The sequence below is a fragment of the Sander lucioperca genome, chromosome 12, assembly GCF_008315115.2.
Source record: "Sander lucioperca isolate FBNREF2018 chromosome 12, SLUC_FBN_1.2, whole genome shotgun sequence".
Classification (NCBI taxonomy): Eukaryota; Metazoa; Chordata; class Actinopteri; order Perciformes; family Percidae; genus Sander; species Sander lucioperca.
The window spans coordinates 35,457,306-35,479,680 of NC_050184.1; the positions used below are offsets into that span (position 1 = coordinate 35,457,306).

Genomic DNA, 22,375 nt, shown 5'->3' on the forward strand with positions numbered 1-22,375 from the left:
ACTAATGCTTCATAGTGTGCAGTTTGTATAGTGTCACCGAAATATTCAGATCCTTTTCTTACATCAAGGTGAACGTGCAACAGTGTTTATGCATTCAGAATTTTACTAAAGTTAAAGTATTAGCTGTATAATGTAGGATACTCAGTACATAATCATGTGCAACAACAGTTAGACAATCATTGTTGGATTATATTTTCATGTTGAAAACTAGAAAACTAAATCAAACTTATCTGTTAACATTATCTGTTAACTCTAAACTAATTTATTGCTAATACTTCAGTAAAGTGCATTCAACCTACTTACCTGTCTGGCTTTAGGCATCAGAATAATCTTTACTTGTTTTGTCCCTTCCACTCGTTTTGTTTTTCTGCTTGAGATCTTAAGGTTTAGTCAGTGCTTTCTCTTGTTAAAAACATTTGTAGTTTAGTACAGACCGTTTCACTGTGGAGATCTACACTGGACTCTGAAATGAGAGCTCTGCTGTGTCTACAGAACAGAACTGTGATGTCATAGAACTCTGTGTTCTCATAGAATGTTCATCTGTTATCATTCTTGCTGATGAATAAATGAATATATATATATATATATATGTATATATATATATATATATATATATATATATATATATATATATATATACATATATATATACATATATATATATATATATATATATATATATATATATATATATATATATACATATATATATATATATATAGATATATATATATATATATATATACATATATATATATATATATATATATATACATATATATATATATATATATATATATATATACATATAGATATATATACATGTATTACATATATATATATATATACATATATATATATACACATGTATATATATATATATATACATATATATATATATATATATATATACATATATATATATATATATATACATATATATATATATATATATATATATACATATATATATATGTATATATATATATATATATATATATATATATGTATATATATATATATATATATATATGTATATATATATATATATATATACATATATATATATATATATACATACATATATATACATATATATGTATATATACATATATATATATATGTATTCATTTTAAGTAAAAGTAAAACATTAGCCTAATGTACTTTAAGTATCAAAAGTAAAAGTACTCATGCAGAAAAAGGGCCCCTGTGAGTGTTACATTACAATATGTTATCCACACATCAATTATGTCCGGTACTTGTACTGTTCTTGAGGATTATATATTAATGTCACTACTGTTCTGGTAGGAGTACATGTATTCATTATTACCATTGTTATTATTATTTTTGTTTGCTTGTTTTCTTTCATCCCAAATTGTTGTTGTTGGAGGAGCACATTGTGAAATCATGTCATGTCACCTGATAGACACATAAGTATGGACAATAAAGTATAAGACTGATATTTTAGACTGTGTGTAGTTATTTGTTCACTATAAGTTAAACAGTACAGTTGGACCAAATTAAGATAGTTGGAAGTCACTATCATGTAATCGTAAAATAAAAAGAATAAAGGTTATGTTGCAGAATTCCTTCATGTGTTGTTTACTTTTCTTTTTTATGATGGGTAAAAAAGTATTTTTAACAGAAGACATTTTATATGTCACAGTAGGAAAAGCACAAGAGTAAATTATTAAATTAATGAGTTGAATTGTGCATGTTGGCTCACTGTCACACTATCATGGCTCACTGGAACACTTGAGAGTGGAGCCATCGTTAAAGTAGTAACACCTGTGCTTTTGCTACTACTATGACAAGTTAAAATGCCTGCTGTTTAAAAAAAATCATCTATATATGTGTCTGCAAAATATGTAAAGTAGCCAGCATCTACGGCTGTCAAAAAATGTAAATACTCAAACAAAGTACAAGTACATACACCTGTACTTAGGTGCATTACTTGAGTAAATATTCTATAGTTACATTCAATCATTGTGGCTGACATGCATCCTGTTACTGCCACAGCTTTTCTCACTGACCTGGATGCTCATTTGTGGCTAATCCCCATCCAATCCCCGATCTCCTTCTTTGTCCTTATTTTCTGCATGCTTGTTTGTGTGTGTGTGTGTGTGTGTGTGTGTGTGTGTGTGTGTGTGTGTGTGTGTGTGTGTGTTCATTAACCCTAGAAATATATCAACACAGTCTCACAGCAGTTCATGAAATGGTCACGTAATTTAATCGTACATCGTACAATCGTATCGTATAATTTGATTCGTGTACACAAACACATTTATCTCGTTTTTTTTTCGTAATGGTATGGTCAGCACAATTTCTTTTCGTGATGGTCAGCACGTTTTTTTTATAATACCAACAATTGCATAGCTGTATACAGCAGGAAGGGTTGGGTTTAGGAAAACAATAACAGGACGCGGGACAACAACGGCACGGTTGGGTTTAGGAAAAGAAGACGGGACGGTTGGGTTTAGTAAAAGAAGAAAGCGACGGTTGGGTTTAGGAAGGGGACATGATCCCCTGTCCCTGGTGACACAGCATATTTGACACTGGAGAATTTACTGTGTATAGGCCCTAGCAGTTTAAATAACTAGTGAAGTAAAGTAAAGAGTGAAATGGCAACAAGAAAAAAACACCACAATTGACAGCTTCTACATTGTTCAACCAATACCCTAGCATTGTGTAACAGATCATAACAATTTGTCGTTAGCTGGATCATCATTTTCCATAATAGACCATATACTGACCTACCTGGGTCAGCATCGGAGCTCTGCTCGGGTCCTGCAGGTCACACAATGTGTACAGTAACGTACAGTAGGCTACAAGTAGGTTACCTGGCTTGGCTAGCTATCATTAAAGATAGCAGTGAGCTAACGTTAAATGCTAGCTTACACAGCTTTACTTAACGCAACGATACAACAAACGTCTAGTAACCATGCTAGTAAACTTGCATGTCCAGACCTTCCTCCACAGCGCTGCAGAGGAGGGTCTGGCTAGTCCACACAGCATTCCTGGATGGGAGAACAACGTGCTCTGGTTTATTGGCATTTCTTTAAACCAATCACAATCGTCTTGGGCGGTGCTAAGCGCCGGATAGCCTCGGGGAGGAACTTGTTTTGGTCAAACGTGTACATTCTAAAGTTGTTTTATCATTAATCTTTTTCTTATTTAGATAAACGACCTAGCCTCTGTCTCCCTCAAACTGTAGGTGCATCCCATAGCCCTTAAATTGCCTCTTCGACTCCTCCACTTGTCTCCCTTCATCGTCATCATGGGAGGAGAGAGGCAAAGGGAGATGAGACGTCTTTTCCTCTGAAGCGTCACATGAATATGTCAGCTGTTTGGGCGGAGTTAGCAACTCCTTCAGCTGCACGGCTTCGAGGAAGGCTGCTCTCTGTATCCTCGCCTATAGCTCCTCCATGCTCGCTCCTCGGGGCAGAAATAAGAGCTTTGAGACGGCCTTCACCGAGGAGGGACAGAACAACTTCCGGTTCAGACGAGGACCGAGGAGTCGGGGAGCTATCGGATAAGGAACATGCTGCAGACACAGTCCCATCGAGCAGCGTTACAGGCTCAAAATATGTGGACGGTGCAACAAGGCAGGCCTGCTTGGTTCTTTCAGGGAATGATTGTAAAGATTTATAAAGAATATGTTTAGGTCATTTCCTCTCTAACTGGTACGTTTTGGGACTGATTGGTGGGATTGCTGTGGACAAAGTACACACGGAGATACACTGAGAGATACAAGAGCCAATGAGGTTTAACCATGTATCAACTAATTTAAATAGCTCACGTTACTGTATTGTACGGTGGCCGACAGGGGCAAACGCCCTGCAACTTAAGAAAACACACGCAAATAGACAAAACACAAGCAAATTAAGAAAACAACTTCATTAATTTGACAACATATGTGCAGCATTCAGCAAACGCACTGCAAATACCACAACACAACCAAATACATAAACGCACTGCAAATACCACAACACAACCAAATACATAAACGCACTGCAAATACCACAACACAACCAAATACATAAACGCACTGCAAATAAAAAACGATGCAAAAAGAAAAGCACACAAACCCAGAAAACAAATGCAACAAAAAAACGCAGCATCCAGATTACACAACGGAAGTTCTCCAGACCTCTAGAGGGAGCAACTAGTGGAACAGCTGGATTTACGACCCCACGGGGAGGGAGGGAGAGAGAGAGAGAGAGAGAGAGAGAGAGAGAGAGAGAGAGAGAGAGAGAGAGAGAGAGAGAGAGACTGCATAGACTGTAAATATTAAATCTATGTTTGAGATCTGTTTTCTCTGGTTTGGTGGGTGTGTCTCGGCTCAGGTCAGCTGATACTCAATCAGCAGAGACGTCTGTAAACTAGTGGTGATAAAACATTTAAAACTGCATCAGCGTTTAACGTTGACGTTTGTTTAAGCCACTTTATGACACTCTTATGACTCCATATAATCCTTCAGTTTATCACAAACATTCAACATCAACACACATCTGGAGATACATGTTTTTTTATTGGACAGGAAGGGAAAAAAACTAATTTGTAAAAAAAATGTTAAATAACACCAAACATGTATGATTCAAAAGTGGTATATTTTAAGTTTTTTTTAAAAGCTGTCCCTACATTGAATTGCAGGCTTCAATGTGTAAGAAGAAGGTGAAGTTGTAGGAAAATGTGCAAAAGTGAAAACGGTTCTAATTAATATGAAAGTCTTTAAAAAGATGAATACTATCATTGTATGACATTTTTTGTAAAAGCCGATGCTAAACTGATTTGCCGGCTTTAATTTGAATGAATCAATATTTTCAAAAAGTACAAAGAATTTACAAGTTGTAAAAAGATTCTTAATGAATAAAAGATGCGGAACATTTTAAGACAGACAGACGATATATAGATATTAATAGATATGTGCGCCTGCTCTACCACTGTACCAACCTGGCCACAGTATGTTGAGATTTTTGAAAAAAAGTAACTGTATACTATAGTCTTCAAAGTCTGCTGTTCGCATAGTAGTCCAGTCATTTTATGAAAAAAAAGGTTGAACATATTGCAACAGAAGCGAACTCAACTGATTTTGTATCCTCAATACGTCCCGAGTAAGAAAAAAAAGCCCCGAAGAATCCCATTAGGGGAAAGTTTCGAAAAAGACCCAAATATAGCCTATTCATACGCTTATTCATTATTTTTCTCACGTGAATAGGGTAAAATATTTAACCTTTAGATATCACCAGGAAAATTACTGAGTTGATTACTTACATCAAGACAAACACAAAATGTATTACAAGTTTTTTTGACATTGTTTGTTAACATGGGCAAATGGTGCATAATCTAATTACGTATGTGCTAATTTGTATAAATACTACACATCTAAACATTGGGTATAGCCAGGTGAAAATGTCCTGTTGAATCTTGTTGACATCTTACAGTAAAATACTTAAAGGTCCCATGGAATGAAAATTTCACTTTATGAGGTTTTTTAAAATTAATATGCGTTCCCCCAGACTGCCTATGGTCCCCCCAGTGGCTAGAAATGGTGATAGGTGTAAACCGAAATGAAAGCTCAGATGGACCGATCTGGAATCTGCTCCTTATGATGTCGTAAGGGGAAAGGTTACCTCCCCTTTCTCTGCTTTGCCCGTCCAGAGAATTTGGCCCACCCATGAGAGAGAGAGACGTGGATTTCAAATGAGCAAAGTGGCAGTTGGTCAAGGCCACTCCCCCCCTGTCCACCTTGCCCCCCCCTCTCCTCCTTAAGAGCTACAGACACAGAAGTGACACATCCTACAGTATTAGGGGACCACTAAGGTCTATATAAAAGATACTTCAGATACAGTATTAGGGGACCACTAAGGCCTATATAAAAGAGACTTCAGATACAGTATTAGGGGACCACTAAGGCCTATATAAAAGATACTTCAGATACAGTATTAGAGGACCACTAAGGCCTATATAAAAGAGACTTCAGATACAGTATTAGGGGACCACTAAGGCCTATATAAAAGATACTTCAGATACAGTATTAGGGGACCACTAAGGTCTATATAAAAGAGACTTCAGATACAATATTAGGGGACCACTAAGGTCTATATAAAAGAGACTTCAGATACAGTATTAGGGGACCACTAAGGTCTATATAAAAGAGACTTCAGATACAGTATTAGGGGACCACTAAGGCCTATATAAAAGAGACTTCAGATACAATATTAGGGGACCACTAAGGCCTATATAAAAGAGACTTCAGATACAATATTAGGGGACCACTAAGGTCTATATAAAAGAGACTTCAGATACAATATTAGGGGACCACTAAGGTCTATATAAAAGATACTTCAGATACAGTATTAGGGGACCACTAAGGCCTATATAAAAGAGACTTCAGATACAGTATTAGGGGACCACTAAGGCCTATATAAAAGATACTTCAGATACAGTATTAGAGGACCACTAAGGCCTATATAAAAGAGACTTCAGATACAGTATTAGGGGACCACTAAGGCCTATATAAAAGATACTTCAGATACAGTATTAGGGGACCACTAAGGTCTATATAAAAGAGACTTCAGATACAATATTAGGGGACCACTAAGGTCTATATAAAAGAGACTTCAGATACAGTATTAGGGGACCACTAAGGCCTATATAAAAGAGACTTCAGATACAGTATTAGGGGACCATTAAGGCCTATATAAAAGAGACTTCAGATACAGTATTAGGGGACCACTAAGGTCTATATAAAAGAGACTTCAGATACAGTATTAGGGGACCACTAAGGTCTATATAAAAGATACTTCAGATACAGTATTAGAGGACCACTAAGGCCTATATAAAAGATACTTCAGATACAGTATTAGGGGACCACTAAGGTCTATATAAAAGAGACTTCAGATACAATATTAGGGGACCACTAAGGTCTATATAAAAGAGACTTCAGATACAGTATTAGGGGACCACTAAGGCCTATATAAAAGAGACTTCAGATACAGTATTAGGGGACCATTAAGGCCTATATAAAAGAGACTTCAGATACAGTATTAGGGGACCACTAAGGTCTATATAAAAGAGACTTCAGATACAGTATTAGGGGACCACTAAGGTCTATATAAAAGATACTTCAGATACAGTATTAGGGGACCACTAAGGTCTATATAAAAGATACTTCAGATACAGTATTAGGGGACCACTAAGGCCTATATAAAAGAGACTTCAGATACAGTATTAGGGGACCACTAAGGTCTATATAAAAGATACTTCAGATACAGTATTAGAGGACCACTAAGGCCTATATAAAAGAGACTTCAGATACAGTATTAGGGGACCACTAAGGTCTATATAAAAGAGACTTCAGATACAATATTAGGGGACCACTAAGGTCTATATAAAAGAGACTTCAGATACAGTATTAGGGGACCACTAAGGCCTATATAAAAGAGACTTCAGATACAGTATTAGGGGACCATTAAGGCCTATATAAAAGAGACTTCAGATACAGTATTAGGGGACCACTAAGGTCTATATAAAAGAGACTTCAGATACAGTATTAGGGGACCACTAAGGTCTATATAAAAGAGACTTCAGATACAATATTAGGGGACCACTAAGGTCTATATAAAAGAGACTTCAGATACAGTATTAGGGGACCACTAAGGCCTATATAAAAGAGACTTCAGATACAGTATTAGGGGACCACTAAGGTCTATATAAAAGAGACTTCAGATACAGTATTAGGGGACCACTAAGGTCTATATAAAAGATACTTCAGATACAGTATTAGAGGACCACTAAGGCCTATATAAAAGATACTTCAGATACAGTATTAGGGGACCACTAAGGTCAATATAAAAGAGACTTCAGATACAATATTAGGGGACCACTAAGGTCTATATAAAAGAGACTTCAGATACAGTATTAGGGGACCACTAAGGCCTATATAAAAGAGACTTCAGATACAGTATTAGGGGACCATTAAGGCCTATATAAAAGAGACTTCAGATACAGTATTAGGGGACCACTAAGGTCTATATAAAAGAGACTTCAGATACAGTATTAGGGGACCACTAAGGTCTATATAAAAGATACTTCAGATACAGTATTAGAGGACCACTAAGGCCTATATAAAAGATACTTCAGATACAGTATTAGGGGACCACTAAGGTCTATATAAAAGAGACTTCAGATACAATATTAGGGGACCACTAAGGTCTATATAAAAGAGACTTCAGATACAGTATTAGGGGACCACTAAGGCCTATATAAAAGAGACTTCAGATACAGTATTAGGGGACCATTAAGGCCTATATAAAAGAGACTTCAGATACAGTATTAGGGGACCACTAAGGTCTATATAAAAGAGACTTCAGATACAGTATTAGGGGACCACTAAGGTCTATATAAAAGAGACTTCAGATACAATATTAGGGGACCACTAAGGTCTATATAAAAGAGACTTCAGATACAGTATTAGGGGACCACTAAGGCCTATATAAAAGAGACTTCAGATACAGTATTAGGGGACCATTAAGGCCTATATAAAAGAGACTTCAGATACAGTATTAGGGGACTATTAAGGTCTATATAAAAGAGACTTCAGATACAGTATTAGGGGACCACTAAGGCCTATATAAAAGAGACTTCAGATACAGTATTAGGGGACCATTAAGGTCTATATAAAAGAGACTTCAGATACAGTATTAGGGGACCATTAAGGTCTATATAAAAGCATCCAAAGAGCACCATGTCATGGGACCTTTAATTTTAAGGTATAAATGGAACCCATTTAGGCTACCCATGAGCATTAATACATACATAGAGGCAAGAAGAAGTACTTTAAAGAGGTGGTATTATGCTTTTTGGCTTTTTCCCTTTCCTTAACTGTGTTATATATGTTTTTTGGGCATGTAATAGGTTTAAAAAGTGAAAAAGCCCAAAGTCCACCCCAAAGGGAGTTTCCATCTCCAGCAGAAAACACTGTTCACAAACTGCTCCAAACAGCTCTATTGTAGTGAAGCCTTTTCTTCCGTGATGAGCTGACGTCAGCTCGTAACAGAAGTTATAATGCTCGCCTAGCTGCTAGGCTCCCCTCCCCCCCACCACCACCACCAAATCAAGCTTGTTTAACCAAGTGCGCCCCTTGTGGACTAAATAAAACACCAGCGTATACAACATGGAAGCCACTTCCAAAAACTAATATAGGCTACATAATGTGATTGTGGACATTCAGCTATAGCCTACATTTAAAAAGTGTTGATAGAGAAATCACAACAGATATGTCAGGTATTTTTCTAAGATACGCCGACGACGCGACGAAATGATATAGGCCTATTATTGTTTCAGATCAACCCAAAACAAAATGCTGCTTTGATGTTAGCAATCACTGTGAGGCGATTAAGGCATATACAGATCAACTTTCTTTTTCACCTTTCTTGCAATTGTACTGATTCGTTATGAATGCGTTTTTGGAAGTGGCTTGTAATAATTAAGGCTATGAATGTGATGTTTCTCATGTTGTAATATGCTGGTGTTTTATTTAGTCCACAAGGGGCGCACTTGGTTAAACCCAGAGAGAAACTCATATCACTAAAGATGAATAAGCTCATTAAAAAATATCAATAGCTACTTTGCTGTGTCGGAGTTAGATTTCAGAACAACTTTACATCAGTTTGGATGGAACGATTCGATTAGAGACACATTACAATGCTCGGTTAATTCGCAGCCAAACTCAAGTAGGTTAACACTGTATTACAAGCCGTTGTTTTGCAAATTCTGAGGTATATATTACTATATCCCATACCATATAGGCTACACAAAAGGAGAGACAATGACTGTAAATCATGAAGACCATGCATTCAAACTGAGTCGTGTAGTACCACTTTTCTGTGACTCTGTGGTAACACTTGTGTATATCGACAATATTAGACCACGAGTTATCGTTACTGTTAAAAAATATGTATCAGTCACAACGTGTAGCTTAGTAGGTGGCTGTGATGAAGTAGTAGTAGTCCATATGGAAGTAGATGCGAGGAAAGAAATGTGGAAACTATCATCGGGTATTTCCTCAACTAAGCCCAGGTAACCAGTTGTTTTAGATCAGCTCAAAACAAAGTGTTACCTGGTTGCTGACGTAGTTGATAAATATGTGACTGGAGGCAGCTTGATGTAGAGCTTTGATAGCTCACTGCGTAGAGCTACGGCTTCAGGTGTTAGTTATTATATTTATGTCACAAGATCGAAACCAGCTCGACCCAAACTAAAATTATTATATTGTTTTTAGATCTTTTTTTTTGTAGGTGGCTGTGATGTGGTGCTTACTTAGACAAACATTTTCGCGACAGTAGATCTGGGAAACGATTTGAAAATCACCAGTAATATGTTTGTGTTGTGTGACGAATCTGGTGACAGAGGCAGACCACATCGGCAGCTGTTAGGTAAACACAACATACGGAAACCAGTTAGTGTGGAAACCAGTAGGGCTATAACACCGGCAACAGTTCGATTCACGATTTTCAAACCGATTAGTTCTGAAAGACAGTGCAGTTCCGACTCTGTCTGGCCATCCTGGAGATTCAGAACCACAACCTGTAAGTACGCTATATTTTATAAAACTTTTCAAGTTCATGTTCAAGTGGGCAGTTGAATCTCATGGTTGTAGCTAACCTACAGCTAAAGCTGTAGCTAATGTTATATCCGGTGTGAAATGGTTTTGCTCATTTTTAACAGATTATTTTTTTAAATATGGTGATAGGTTGTGTATTTCAAGATGTGAAATATTGCTGTTGTGTGGATGTGTATTTATGAGTAACTTAGCTATACCAGCTGCTGTTGCAGTGCCACGGTGGAAGTGAAATGTAGCCTCGTTACAAAGTTAGCAGAAGCTAACTTTCTAGCTAGCTAGCTAGCGCTAACGTTTTGTGTTCAAATGGTTTTGTTCAAAGCTTTTGACCACAATTACGTAACTGCATTAAAATTGGCTATCGCTTTTCAGTCAATACATGTAGAACAGTGTACAAGTGTGCATGTGAAGGTATGTTTAGAACGTTAATGCTACGTTACAGGTTGATTGGTAAGGGCACGAAACCACTGTATGCCTCAGCTAATTTGGTAGTGTTGGCTAACGTTGTTGTGTAAAGTGATATTTGCTCCCTATTTAAACAACCGGGGTTTTGACTAGCAAAAGGATGTCATGTGGTGTGTTCATTTTTTTACATGCTACACGTGCTGTTAGCATTGCAGATACTATTTTCATCTGATTACTGTGTTATTACAGAGTACATCACAGCAGCACCTCGAAACCCCACACCTTTCCATGACATAGGATGCCAGACGGAACCACCACAAAATATGTCTGTGGGCACACAGTCCGGAGCTCCAAAAATGAGAACAGTCAGCACACAGCTGTCCATGGTACTGAGGGCTTCCATGAGAAGCAAAGGTAAATAACAAAAGCATCACGTGTTTTTGCATTTTTTAGTTCACATGCAGTACCTGGAAATGATGTACAGTGCTGAAAAACCAATATATAATAAACCTGATAATTTAATTTCATTAAATGTGTATATATCTATCTATAAAATATCTATTTAATTTTTTTGTTTCTTCATAGGCACCCAGGCAACGGTGCCCTGTGTTAGTGTTTACACTGAGACCACTTCAAGCTCCCCAGAATTCACCCCAATGTCTTCAACACCTATAAGACCCCAACATTACAGACCTGGCAAGAGACCTCGTCTTGAGTTGGAGGAGGAGGAGGAGGAAGAGGAAGAGGGAGACACATCAACAGAGTTGCAAGCTGAGCCACAAGACTCAACCTATATCTCTGGTGACTCTGTTCTAACGGACGAATCTGCCATGTCGTAAGTTCGATATTTTTATTACATTTCAATATGACTTATCAGCAGAAATGTTAAACTGGGTAGGAAAGCTAAAGCAAGAATGTATTCTTTCTGTTTTTTTAAGGTTTGAACCAGTGTCTATTTATAAGGATGATAAGTACATTGTTTTTGAAAGCTGCCTAAGGGAGCTTTTTCAAAGCTGTCCTGTATGCAAGAGGCAGTGTGACGTTCAGCGACAGAAAATGGGAACGTATGTGTCATTCACACAGCTCTGCCCACACTGCAACTATTCAAGACAGTGGCAGAGTCAGCCTGTTGTAGGAAGTACCCCCGTCGGCAACCTACACCTGTCAGCGGCAACATATTTCACCGGTGCATCCTTCATCCAACTGGAAATGGTATTGCTGTAACTATTTAATATGAAATGGCAATCACTGTACCGTTTTCACAAACGTACCAATTTGACATGTTTTCACAGATATGCAAGGCCATGAATCTTCAGATTTTCCAGTATGACACCTTCAGGAGGCATGCTAGGAGTTTTCTGGAGCCAGCCATAATCCACAAATGGAAGATGGATCAGCAACATCTTTTTCAAAAGTTACTGCATGGAGGAAAGATTGGAGTCAGTGGAGATATGTGAGCTGACTCCCCAGGTAAGACAAAAGTCTGTTCTTAAAGGCATGGTACATTAAATTTCAGTTGCAAAGCCTTGACATCGTCTTTGTTATGTAATCTTCAGGGCACTCAGCAAAGTATGGGAGCTACACGCTGATGCACCTAGACAGTAACCACATTATTGACCTTCAGCTTGTTCAGGTGGGTCCCATGTGTAGTATCTGATGGACTTATAGGTTTAATGTCTGTATAAAGCTCAAATGTGCTGAGTCATAATAAGAACGTTCATCATGGGTACTGTGGCAGTACAGGGAGTAATAATTAACCTCTTAGTGGCGTGATTTCGATGGGATGTTCAAAAGACGGTCTGGGATTGGATGCTGAGGGGTTAACGAACTATAGGAAGCCCCTGAAGAGGACACTAACCTATGCTATGTCAACTTGAATGTTCCATATGTTATCTAACATGTTACCTAAGCTATCCCATATAAGCTGTGAAATGTAAAGCTAGAATTTGAATGCATATTGGCGGTGTGTTCTCCAGACCTTCCATGGAGTCTGTAAATGGATGCTGTAGTCATTGATGTAATAAACCTTTTATAATCAAGAACAGTATCCAGCGAATCTCTCTTCCACACATCGGCAACACAGCACTGCAACCAAGACACAACACATGTTTTGGGATTTTTTTTTTTTGCCTTGCAACATGATGAAAGATGATTCTGTATAGCTTTCAGTGTCTCACATTTATATCTATGCATTTTTGTCCCACCACCAGAGCAATGAAGTAGGTGGTAGTTACCACATGGAGAAGGAGGGCCTTAAACGCTGCCTGGATCTACTGGATTCAAACGGTTTGGAGGTGGACTACATTGTCACCGACCGTCATCCACAGATCCAGAAGTATCTGAGGGAGCGCAGCATCACCCACTTCTATGATGTGTGGCACTTTGAGAAAGGTATGTGTTCATCCTTGTTTATGTCAGTGTGACTCATTGACATACTTTGTGTTTAGTTACTCATCAATGTCCTGAATATCAATTTATTGCATATGTACTTTCTGCAAGGTTTGTCAAAGAAACTTGACAAACTTGCGCAAAACAAGGACTGCGGGGTGCTGAAGAAGTGGCTGCGTAGCATTAAAAACCACGTCTACTGGAGTGCAACATCGTCAACATCAGGGCCAGAGAAGGTAGCCAAGTGGACATCGATTGTCAACCACATCCAGAACGTGCACTTGGATGAAAACCCTCTTTTCCCTAAGTGCCAACATCCTGATAGAGTGTCAAGGGATCCAAGTAAATGGTTTAAACCAGGTATGTAAAGAAAATGTGATTAAAAGAACTACATTTAAAATGCAAAACCTTTTTTGCTTATAATATTAACAAAAAACATCACCTCAAATGCCTTTTGTAATGCAATATTATTGCTGTATTTACTATGTTAACGGGCTGCAATCTTAATAAAATATTTTTTAATTTTACTTAAGGGTCAGTGGCGCTCTACAAAGTGGAAAAAATCCTGGTCAATAAGAGGGTTGTCAAAGATGTGGAGAAGCTGAGCCACCACTACCAAACATCATCCCTGGAGGCTTTCCACAGTTTGATCCTTCGCTTCACACCCAAGAATGTGGTTTTCCCTTTCATGGGCATGCTTTGCAGGTAATACAATGAATACATTCAGTAAAATCGTACACCACAGCTACTGCCTCATGGCTAATATATATATAATATCAAAATTGTTTTGTCACTTCAGTTTGCAATTGTATTTTTGTAGGTTGTACCTTGCAGCCATGCACTACAATGAAAATGCAGACCGCGAGCAAGCCACAACATCTGCAGGACAACCCGTATTCAGGGTTGTGTTTCCCAAGTCCAGGAAGGGGGAGGTGACTGCGAGGCCAGTAAAAACTACATACAGTAAGTTTTAAACTACTTTTATTTTTATAACAAATAATGTAACATCAATAGTGACACATTGAATATGTACAAGTAGTGTTAACTTTAAAAAAAAAAACATATATATATATATATATATATATATATAAACGTTAGATACCCTCCAGGCAGTCAATGGACATAAATGGACATAGTCTGTTGTTACTGTGATAGAGACGGTGCAGAATTAAAACTAAAAGACTTAAATAACTTACCACTCTGAAACATCTTTATTGTTGCTCCAGTCTAGGTTGCGAAGCTGGTTCGGGTTGTTCTACCTCTGTTTCGGGACGGCTGAGCTGAATCCATGGTTACCGGTAGATAGATGCTAGATCGGGCGGGTTTGTATTGGATCACACTAGCATGCTATCAGGGCCCGCCCTTCTCTGCATCTAAGTGGCTAGTTGTCCTTACCTAGCTACTGCGCATGTGTGACTCCAAACAAAGATGGTATAGCAGTAAGATGTCTCACTCTGTAGCTAAAACAGAGAGCTCAACACTCTCTGTTGAAAAAGACTAAAAGAAGAGCTGCAGCAATGTGCAGTACAACAAAAATATGGTGTTTTTTGAAAATGAAACCATGTAAACCTATTCTGATATAACCTCTAAATACAATTATGAACCTGAAAATGAGCATAATATCACCTCTTTAAACAGGGAAGTGGGGGTGCAAGAGGATTTTCTGCAAGAAATGTGAGATGTTGCGCTGAAAATGGCTCAAACTTGATGTGACCATAGACTGTATGGACTCCTCTGACACCATGCTGAAGTTAGCTTCTGCTTCGCAGCATCTGATTCTGCAATTGAGGGAAACTTGTACCCCAACTTCCTGAGCGACTGATCCTGCTGGGTTTTTTTGCACCTCTTTACATAACTGTACATAAATATGGCTATGAAATACATCCTGAAATGAATAAATGAGGCAATACAAATAAAGATAAACATTAGTCAATATAGTTCAATAACCTAAATACATATGTTTTACTTTTATTTAGTTCATTTAAACTCATCCCCCAGAAACCGTCCCACGGACCCAGCCCCAAACCCCATCTCTGCAATAATAATGAATAAAGGCTGGTTTAAAGTACTTCTTCTGCCTCTATGTATTAATGGTCATGGGTAACCTAAATGGGTTCCATTCAGACCTTAACATTAAGTCTTTTACTGTAAGATGTCAACAAGATTCAACAAGACATTTTCACCTGGCTATACCCAATGTTTAGATCTGTTGTGGTATTTATACAAATTAGGTCATACATAATTAGATTATGCACCATTTGCCCATGTTAACAAACAATGTCAAAAAACTTGTAAAATATTTTTTGTTTGTCTTGACGTAAGTAATCAACTCATTTTCATGGTGATATCTAAAGGTTAAAATGTTTACCTTATTCACTTGAGAAAAAGAATGAATAGGCTATATTTGGGTCTTTTTCGAAGCTTTCCCCTAAGGGACCGTTCTGTAAAATAGGGGAGGGTCATGTCTTTTTATTCTTTGTTGAGGGGAGGGTCACCCAAACATTTTTAGTCTGGGGAAGGGGTCACCCAACATTTGTATTCATGAAAAGAGCAAAATTTCAAAGTGGCTTGTTTGGTGCATATTTCTCCATGTAGCTCTCAGTCTCGCCCCCCTAGCAGATGGTCTTACTGGGGGGGCAGGAGGAGCACTGCCCTCTGGTGGCTCAAACGGGTAATTGCATTGTTTAAAAAATGACTGGAATAATTACATCTGGCATGACCAGATATTTTATAAATATTTTAAATAACACAAAACAACTAAATGGTGGTATCTTTTGGAATATAATGTTCAGCTTCGGCAGCTTTACCTATGTGCTAAATATACGACTGAGGAAGCCTAGTGACAAGTCCATAGCAACCAGTGTTGAATTGGTTATATCCCATATCCCTGAATGGTCTCAATGTTTTATTGTTTTATTTCATATGAATACTAGTTTACTAGAGGAGGAACTTAGTATTTGAAGTAATGCAGTAATGCATGAAGTGTACATTTAGTTTCCATGTTTATTGTGTTTCCACAACAATGTTAGAGAGTAAATCTACTGAAATGGCCACCACACCATAACAGAGGAGTGGGATGTGTAAGATGAGAATGCAGAGGTTAACTCATGAATGTCATGGCTGTAAAATAATCAAATGGCATTTGTACATCTTTGCTAAGTGCAAACTAGCACATAAGGGGAGGGTCATGCCTCTTTTTCAAATCATTTTGAGGGTCATAGAACAATTATTACTGGTGGGGGGGGTGAAGTCTTTTTAGCCTAAAGGTCCCAGAACTCCTCCGGTGGCCCCTTAAATAAACAACGAACAGTCCCTAAGTAAAGCTGTGTTAAGTTAGCATTTAACGTTAGCTGGCTGCTATCTTTAATGATCACTAGCCAAGCCAGGTAACGTTAGCCTACTGTACATTACTGTACACCATCTAAGTTTCATACGACTCTCTTCTTATACAGAGTTTTGGGCGGTGTCAGTTGGACACATTCACGCCTACAGTTACCTCATGTTAGTTACATCTTTAGATGGACCTGAACTGGTGATATTTTTACTTCTAACAGTCCTCTCATCTTCCTTTTCTTAAGTACACCTAGGTCGTTGTGACCCAGACAATAACTACTAACATACATGCTAGTCAACAGATGGTTTACTTCAAATGACTTCACTTTATTTCATCTGGAGGGTACTCAGCATGTCCTGGTGACCACACCGGTCATATCAAACCAGTATATTTCTTTACTTTATTAGATTACAAGACAAAACAATCTATAATGAAATATTTAAAATAAGAGTGTACTTTTTCTTACCACACAATATAATGTATTCTATCTAGATGTTAATACATGAAGATTTTTGTTTGATACTTTTTGTTTTGCTTCGACAATGCACAAACATTATTCCATGTCACCAGTCTCAGGATCAGAAGAGTCTCCAGTCTGGTCTTCAGTCTCTGGTTGTAAAAGTGGATGTGAGTTCCTGTCTGGTTCTGGTCCTCCACAGTCCTCTCCATCAGCTTCTGTTTCCATCTGACCAACACATTTATGTCTTTTGACATCAGAACACCAGGAAAATCTTTTGTTACAAACACTGCAGCTGAATCTTTTCTCTCCTGTGTGGACTGCCATGTGTGACCGTAAACTTCCTCTCTGTGTAAAAGATTTATTACAAACTGAGCAGCTAAAAGGTCTTTCTCCTGTGTGAGTTCTTATGTGTGTCTTCAGGGCTCCACTATCAGAGAAAGCTTTACCACACTCAGAGCAGCTGAAAGGTTTTTCTCCTGTGTGGATTCTCATGTGTTTCTGTAAAATTCCACTCTGTGTAAAAGATTTACAACAAACACTGCAGCTGAAAGGTTTTTCTCCTGTGTGGATTCTCATGTGCAACCGTAAATTTCTAGACATTAAAAACGTTTTCTTACAAACTAAACAGCTGAAAGGTTTTTCACCTGTGTGAGTTCTCATGTGTTTCTTCAGGTTTCCATTTTGGCTAAATCTTTTCCCACACTCAGAGCAGCTGAATGTTTTCTTACATGTTGAATCATGTTTCAGAGAGTTTAAAGCTGACTGAGGTTCTCTGGTCTCCTTCCAATCAGCACTGTCATCAGTCTCAGGATCAGAAGAGTCTCCAGTCTGGTCTTCAGTCTCTGGTTGTAAAAGTGGATGTGAGTTCCTGTCTGGTTCTGGTCCTCCACAGTCCTCTCCATCAGCTTCTGTTTCCATGTGTTGAGTTTGTCTCTGATGAAGCTGTGAGGACTGAGCTTCCTCTTCATCATCTTCACTCTTCACAGGGACAGGAGTGAATGGGAACTTGGTGATATCAGCCTCCTCCAGCCCTTGAAGCTGCTCTCCCTCCTGACTGCTCCACAGTTCCTCCTGTTCCTCTTTAATGTGTGGGGGGGGCTCTGGTTCCTCCTGGTCCACACTGGAGCTACACTCCTGCTGCTCAGGAGGAACCTCTTCTTTAACCACCAACAGCTGCTGAACATCTGCAGGAAACACAAATTGATGAAAACTGGGACGTCAGACAAAACCAAGACAACTGCACCATTCAACAACTTTCCTCTGTTTAGGAACAATCACAACCCCTGACATTTTCATAACTCACAGTGTAACTGACACAGACCGTGAGCAGATCTGAAGGCAGTCAGAGGCTCTCAGCTCGAGGTGTACGGCGGAGAAGATATACATTTATTCAAACCTCTGTTGTTTTTTTAGAAGGAATATTCAAACGCCATTTTTGGCCAATTTTGACAGCCCTAATATAAACCAATGTAACCATATCATGCTATTACCGACAGGGCTACTAGTATCTATCACCCCCGTCACTTTTAATAACTCCACTCATGTCATATTGTTGTATGCTGATCAGGGCTGTCCCTAACTATTATTTTTGTCATCAATAACCCTAACCCATTTTCATATTATTCTAAAAGCATTTTTATTATTACTTGATAAGTATAACAATTAACCCAAAATGAATATAAAGATTGTTATTAATATTTCAATATTTTATTATTAATGTTCAAATGACTGTGACCGGCACACACACAAGGCCCCCTTCATTTTTCATCTCATCTGATCAATCACATAGAGCTGTCAAAACTAGTCAAAAAATGACATTTAAATGTTCCTTCTAAAAAACAGGTTCAAACTATTGGAATAACTATTTTTGCACATTATGTCCTGTATTAGAAAATCACTTATTTATCTTTTATCATATCTTACTATTGACTTGTTTATTTAGTTTTTAGCAGCATGAACTATTTACCCCTATATTGACGTATGGATCCTGATAGCCAAACGTTACGTTCTTCTGTTTATCTGAAGTGCAGAGACTGGTTTGTCTCTACCTCCTATTTCAGTCCCAGATTTGGAGGTCTGAGGTCAGATGGAATGATAGTCAGAAGGGCTAGTAATTCACCCCCTCCCATGTGCTGTCAGCTGGTCAGGGCTGTTCATTTTGCATTATGTCACTGCATTGTGTCATTTGTGCAATACGTAGGCTATTGGGGTTGGGCAATATGTTAGTTGTGCAAAATCTCATTGTGCAAGGACTGTGCTACACTTATTAGAGGAGAATACAGCCGATAGGGTTGTTCAATTAATAACTGCCACTGAAAGGAGGAGTTAATATGCTTACTATATAGGTACCTGTCTAATGTATATGAGAACATGTTTTGGGTTGCATGAGAGTATGTGTTGAGTAGGGGTGGAACGGTACATGTATTCGTACTGAACCGAAACGGTACGGGCGTCTCGGTTTGGTACATGAATTTACACGGAGAATACACGGTATAAAAATAAATAAAACTTGTGTGCAAATTAACTAAAGTAATGCGGAAATAATGTAACGCGGAACTACTGTTAGATACGCAGGTTCTAGGGACACCTAATCTGTAGCTCTGAAGCTAGCCGATGGATAAGTCTGGATAAGACGAGGACTGTGTGTCGGCGTTGTTCAGCAGTTGTTGGGTATTTAAGTGGAAATACATCTAACATGCTAACGCATATCTGACGCCATCACCCAGCTGTACCAATCACTGGAACTAGACAATAAAAAAACTGTCCAACTTCTCCTCCGTACAGTGCTTAACCAGCCTTTAAATACAATTAGGGCTTCAAGTATTTGCTGCATGTACTCGAACCTCGTTACAACATGCTTACCAGTCCACATATTTGTTGTTATTATTATTGTTTATATATGTAATTTACACTTTCATAAATAAGAGATGCTGTATTTCCAGTTGCATAGCTGATTGTCTTATTTTGTTTACAAGTTCCAGATGGAGTCTGGAGATGATGTGGGGTACTTACTGTTTACTGTTTACATCTTACTTTACACACTAAAGGCTGTTGCAGCCGTGACTTCTGTGTACCGTTCCACCCCTAGTGTTGACAGATGCTTATTTTCTGTATTTTGTGTTGTCTTTGTAAAGCTGTTTCTGTACTGTGTGTGCAGAACGTACGTCGTACTTGGCCGTCGGCTGTAGTCTCTGCGGTATGTTAGAAGTGCCGACGTGAGGCGACACCACAGTCGGCCACTAGTACCCGGCCGTCGTTGGTGTGTCAGGGCCTTTATGGGGGCTGCCATCTTCCTCTATTCCTACGCAGCGACGCAAGTTATGCAAATCAAAGTACTTCTGTAATCAACGTTGATGAATCGTCCCAGCCCTAATGCTGATATTTTGTTATACTTAAACAAAGAATTCAGTTCCCTGTCCTGTTATAAAACTTAACAAAATCTGCACTATTTCCATTAAATTCAAAACTGGACCCTAGCTCATTGCTCCAACTTATTCCTATTGTCAAACAATTTAAGCAATTGGGGGTTAGTCTCGCTTTGCCAGACCTTCCTCCACCGCGCTGCGGAGGAAGTAGGGGTGTAAGAAAAAAATCTATACACTTGAGTATTGCGACATTTAATTTTGCAATACTGTAACGATTTTCAAAAACGCAATATTGATTTTTTTTATTTTTTTTTTTAAAGGTTTTCTTTTGGAATTTTTTTATTGATTTTTTTTAGTTTACGTGCAAAAATATTCATGTCAGACAGTGGTCCCCATTAATGTTGTGTTTAAACCCCCTACCACTAGATGTCTATACTGAGACACACCACTAGTGTCCTTACCTAACAGTACCCAGCAGTGCCTGACTTTTTGCTAGAAGCTATCAATGTAGCTATGGCTGAACTTTGGCCTACTTTAGCATATAAAAATGTGCTCACTAAGAACCTGTGAACCACAATCCCAAACTTGATTTTGATTTTCTGTGTACTGAATTGTTTACCTAAAGTAATCAATGAGTGCAAGTGTAACTGTTAAGAAGGAACAGTTTGTATGCCTTTTTAAAATATGTGATGGATGGTAGTGTTCTTATGTGATGGGGAATGTCATTCCAAATGTTGGTGTATGTATGAAAAAAGGATTTCTGACCATAGTTGTTTTTGTATGGGGGGGGGACTGGAATGAGTGCCTGTGGAACTGACCTAGTGAGGGGAACTGGTCTCATATTGTGTATCGGGAGAAGTGCAAGTGTTGGTGAAGTATTATTTTGAATCTGAAAATAAAATGTAATTTTGTGGCTGTTTATATAATTCTGGTAAGTCAGAGCATTTGAGCATGTGAGTGCAATGTAATGGTGGGACCACTTTGGAAGTGACTGTGGATCTTGAGAGCTCTATTGTATAATCATGCTATTGGTTCAGTAATTTCCTTAGTGGTAAGAGACCAGATTGGAAGACAGTAGGACATTGTTGAAAACACAATTGCATGTAGGTAGGTTTCAGAAACAGAAAAGGAAAGATACGATCTAATCTTGTTATACACAAAGTTTTTGATTCAGATTTTTTAGTTAAGTTAGAAAGTAGCACACCAAGATATTTGTCTTTTGACAACAAGATCTTGGTTTGCAAAAGGTAATAGAATCGTGAAAGAAAGACTTTTTCTGGTTGAGTGAAAATCCATACATTCAGTTTTTTTTTACATTGGTGTGGTTCTTTTTCAACCAGTCAAGAACTGAAGATCAGATGATAATTTGGAATTCATGACATCAGGATTTGAGTCAAAGAGAAAAGTCATAGTATCATCAGTGTACAGTAAGTAATTTGAGCACTGGGAGGTGACAGTCCTCTTGAGGCTCTGACACACCAACCTGACGGCCGACCGTCGGCAGAAAAGGCAGTTGAACTGATCAGTCGGCTCCCTGAGATCCAAAAATTGCTGACTTGAGCGTACATCCTGCGTGTGCCTGAGACGTAATACGTCTCCATAACAGCAGACTGCACTAAAATGACGAACACGTCACGTGGGTCTGGCTTCTCCAGCTGACCATAATGGCGGCTCGTTCGGAATACGATCTTGTGTTTTACGAAAATAGTTCACTGAAACATGTTTCTGAAAACATTTTACATACAGTTGCTGAATCTGTCTTCATTTCAGATCGACAAAGGTCAGTTTAAAAGACTTTC

General features: G+C 38.2%; 1 protein-coding gene and 2 long non-coding RNA genes across 3 annotated transcripts; 2 read left to right on the plus strand and 1 right to left on the minus strand.

Annotated features, from left to right (window-relative positions):
• Positions 1 to 11,973: 11,973 nt before the first annotated feature.
• Positions 11,974 to 14,391, plus strand: LOC116039964. Its single transcript, XM_031285160.2, has 7 exons — positions 11,974 to 12,241; positions 12,322 to 12,499; positions 12,586 to 12,662; positions 13,240 to 13,420; positions 13,529 to 13,777; positions 13,951 to 14,122; positions 14,238 to 14,391. Exons 3-7 carry the CDS (start codon positions 12,618 to 12,620, stop codon positions 14,389 to 14,391), a joined length of 801 nt encoding a protein of 266 aa, XP_031141020.1. The 5' UTR covers positions 11,974 to 12,241; positions 12,322 to 12,499; positions 12,586 to 12,617.
• A 2,445-nt stretch (positions 14,392 to 16,836) lies between these two features.
• Positions 16,837 to 17,070, plus strand: LOC118496410. Its single transcript, XR_004898978.1, has 2 exons — positions 16,837 to 16,880; positions 16,924 to 17,070. It is a non-coding gene; the product is annotated as an uncharacterized LOC118496410 (long non-coding RNA).
• On the minus strand, positions 16,878 to 17,981 carry LOC116039965. Its single transcript, XR_004102542.2, has 2 exons — positions 17,856 to 17,981; positions 16,878 to 17,687 (listed from the first exon to the last, which is right to left on the minus strand). It is a non-coding gene; the product is annotated as an uncharacterized LOC116039965 (long non-coding RNA).
• Between the last annotated feature and the right edge of the window lie 4,394 nt (positions 17,982 to 22,375).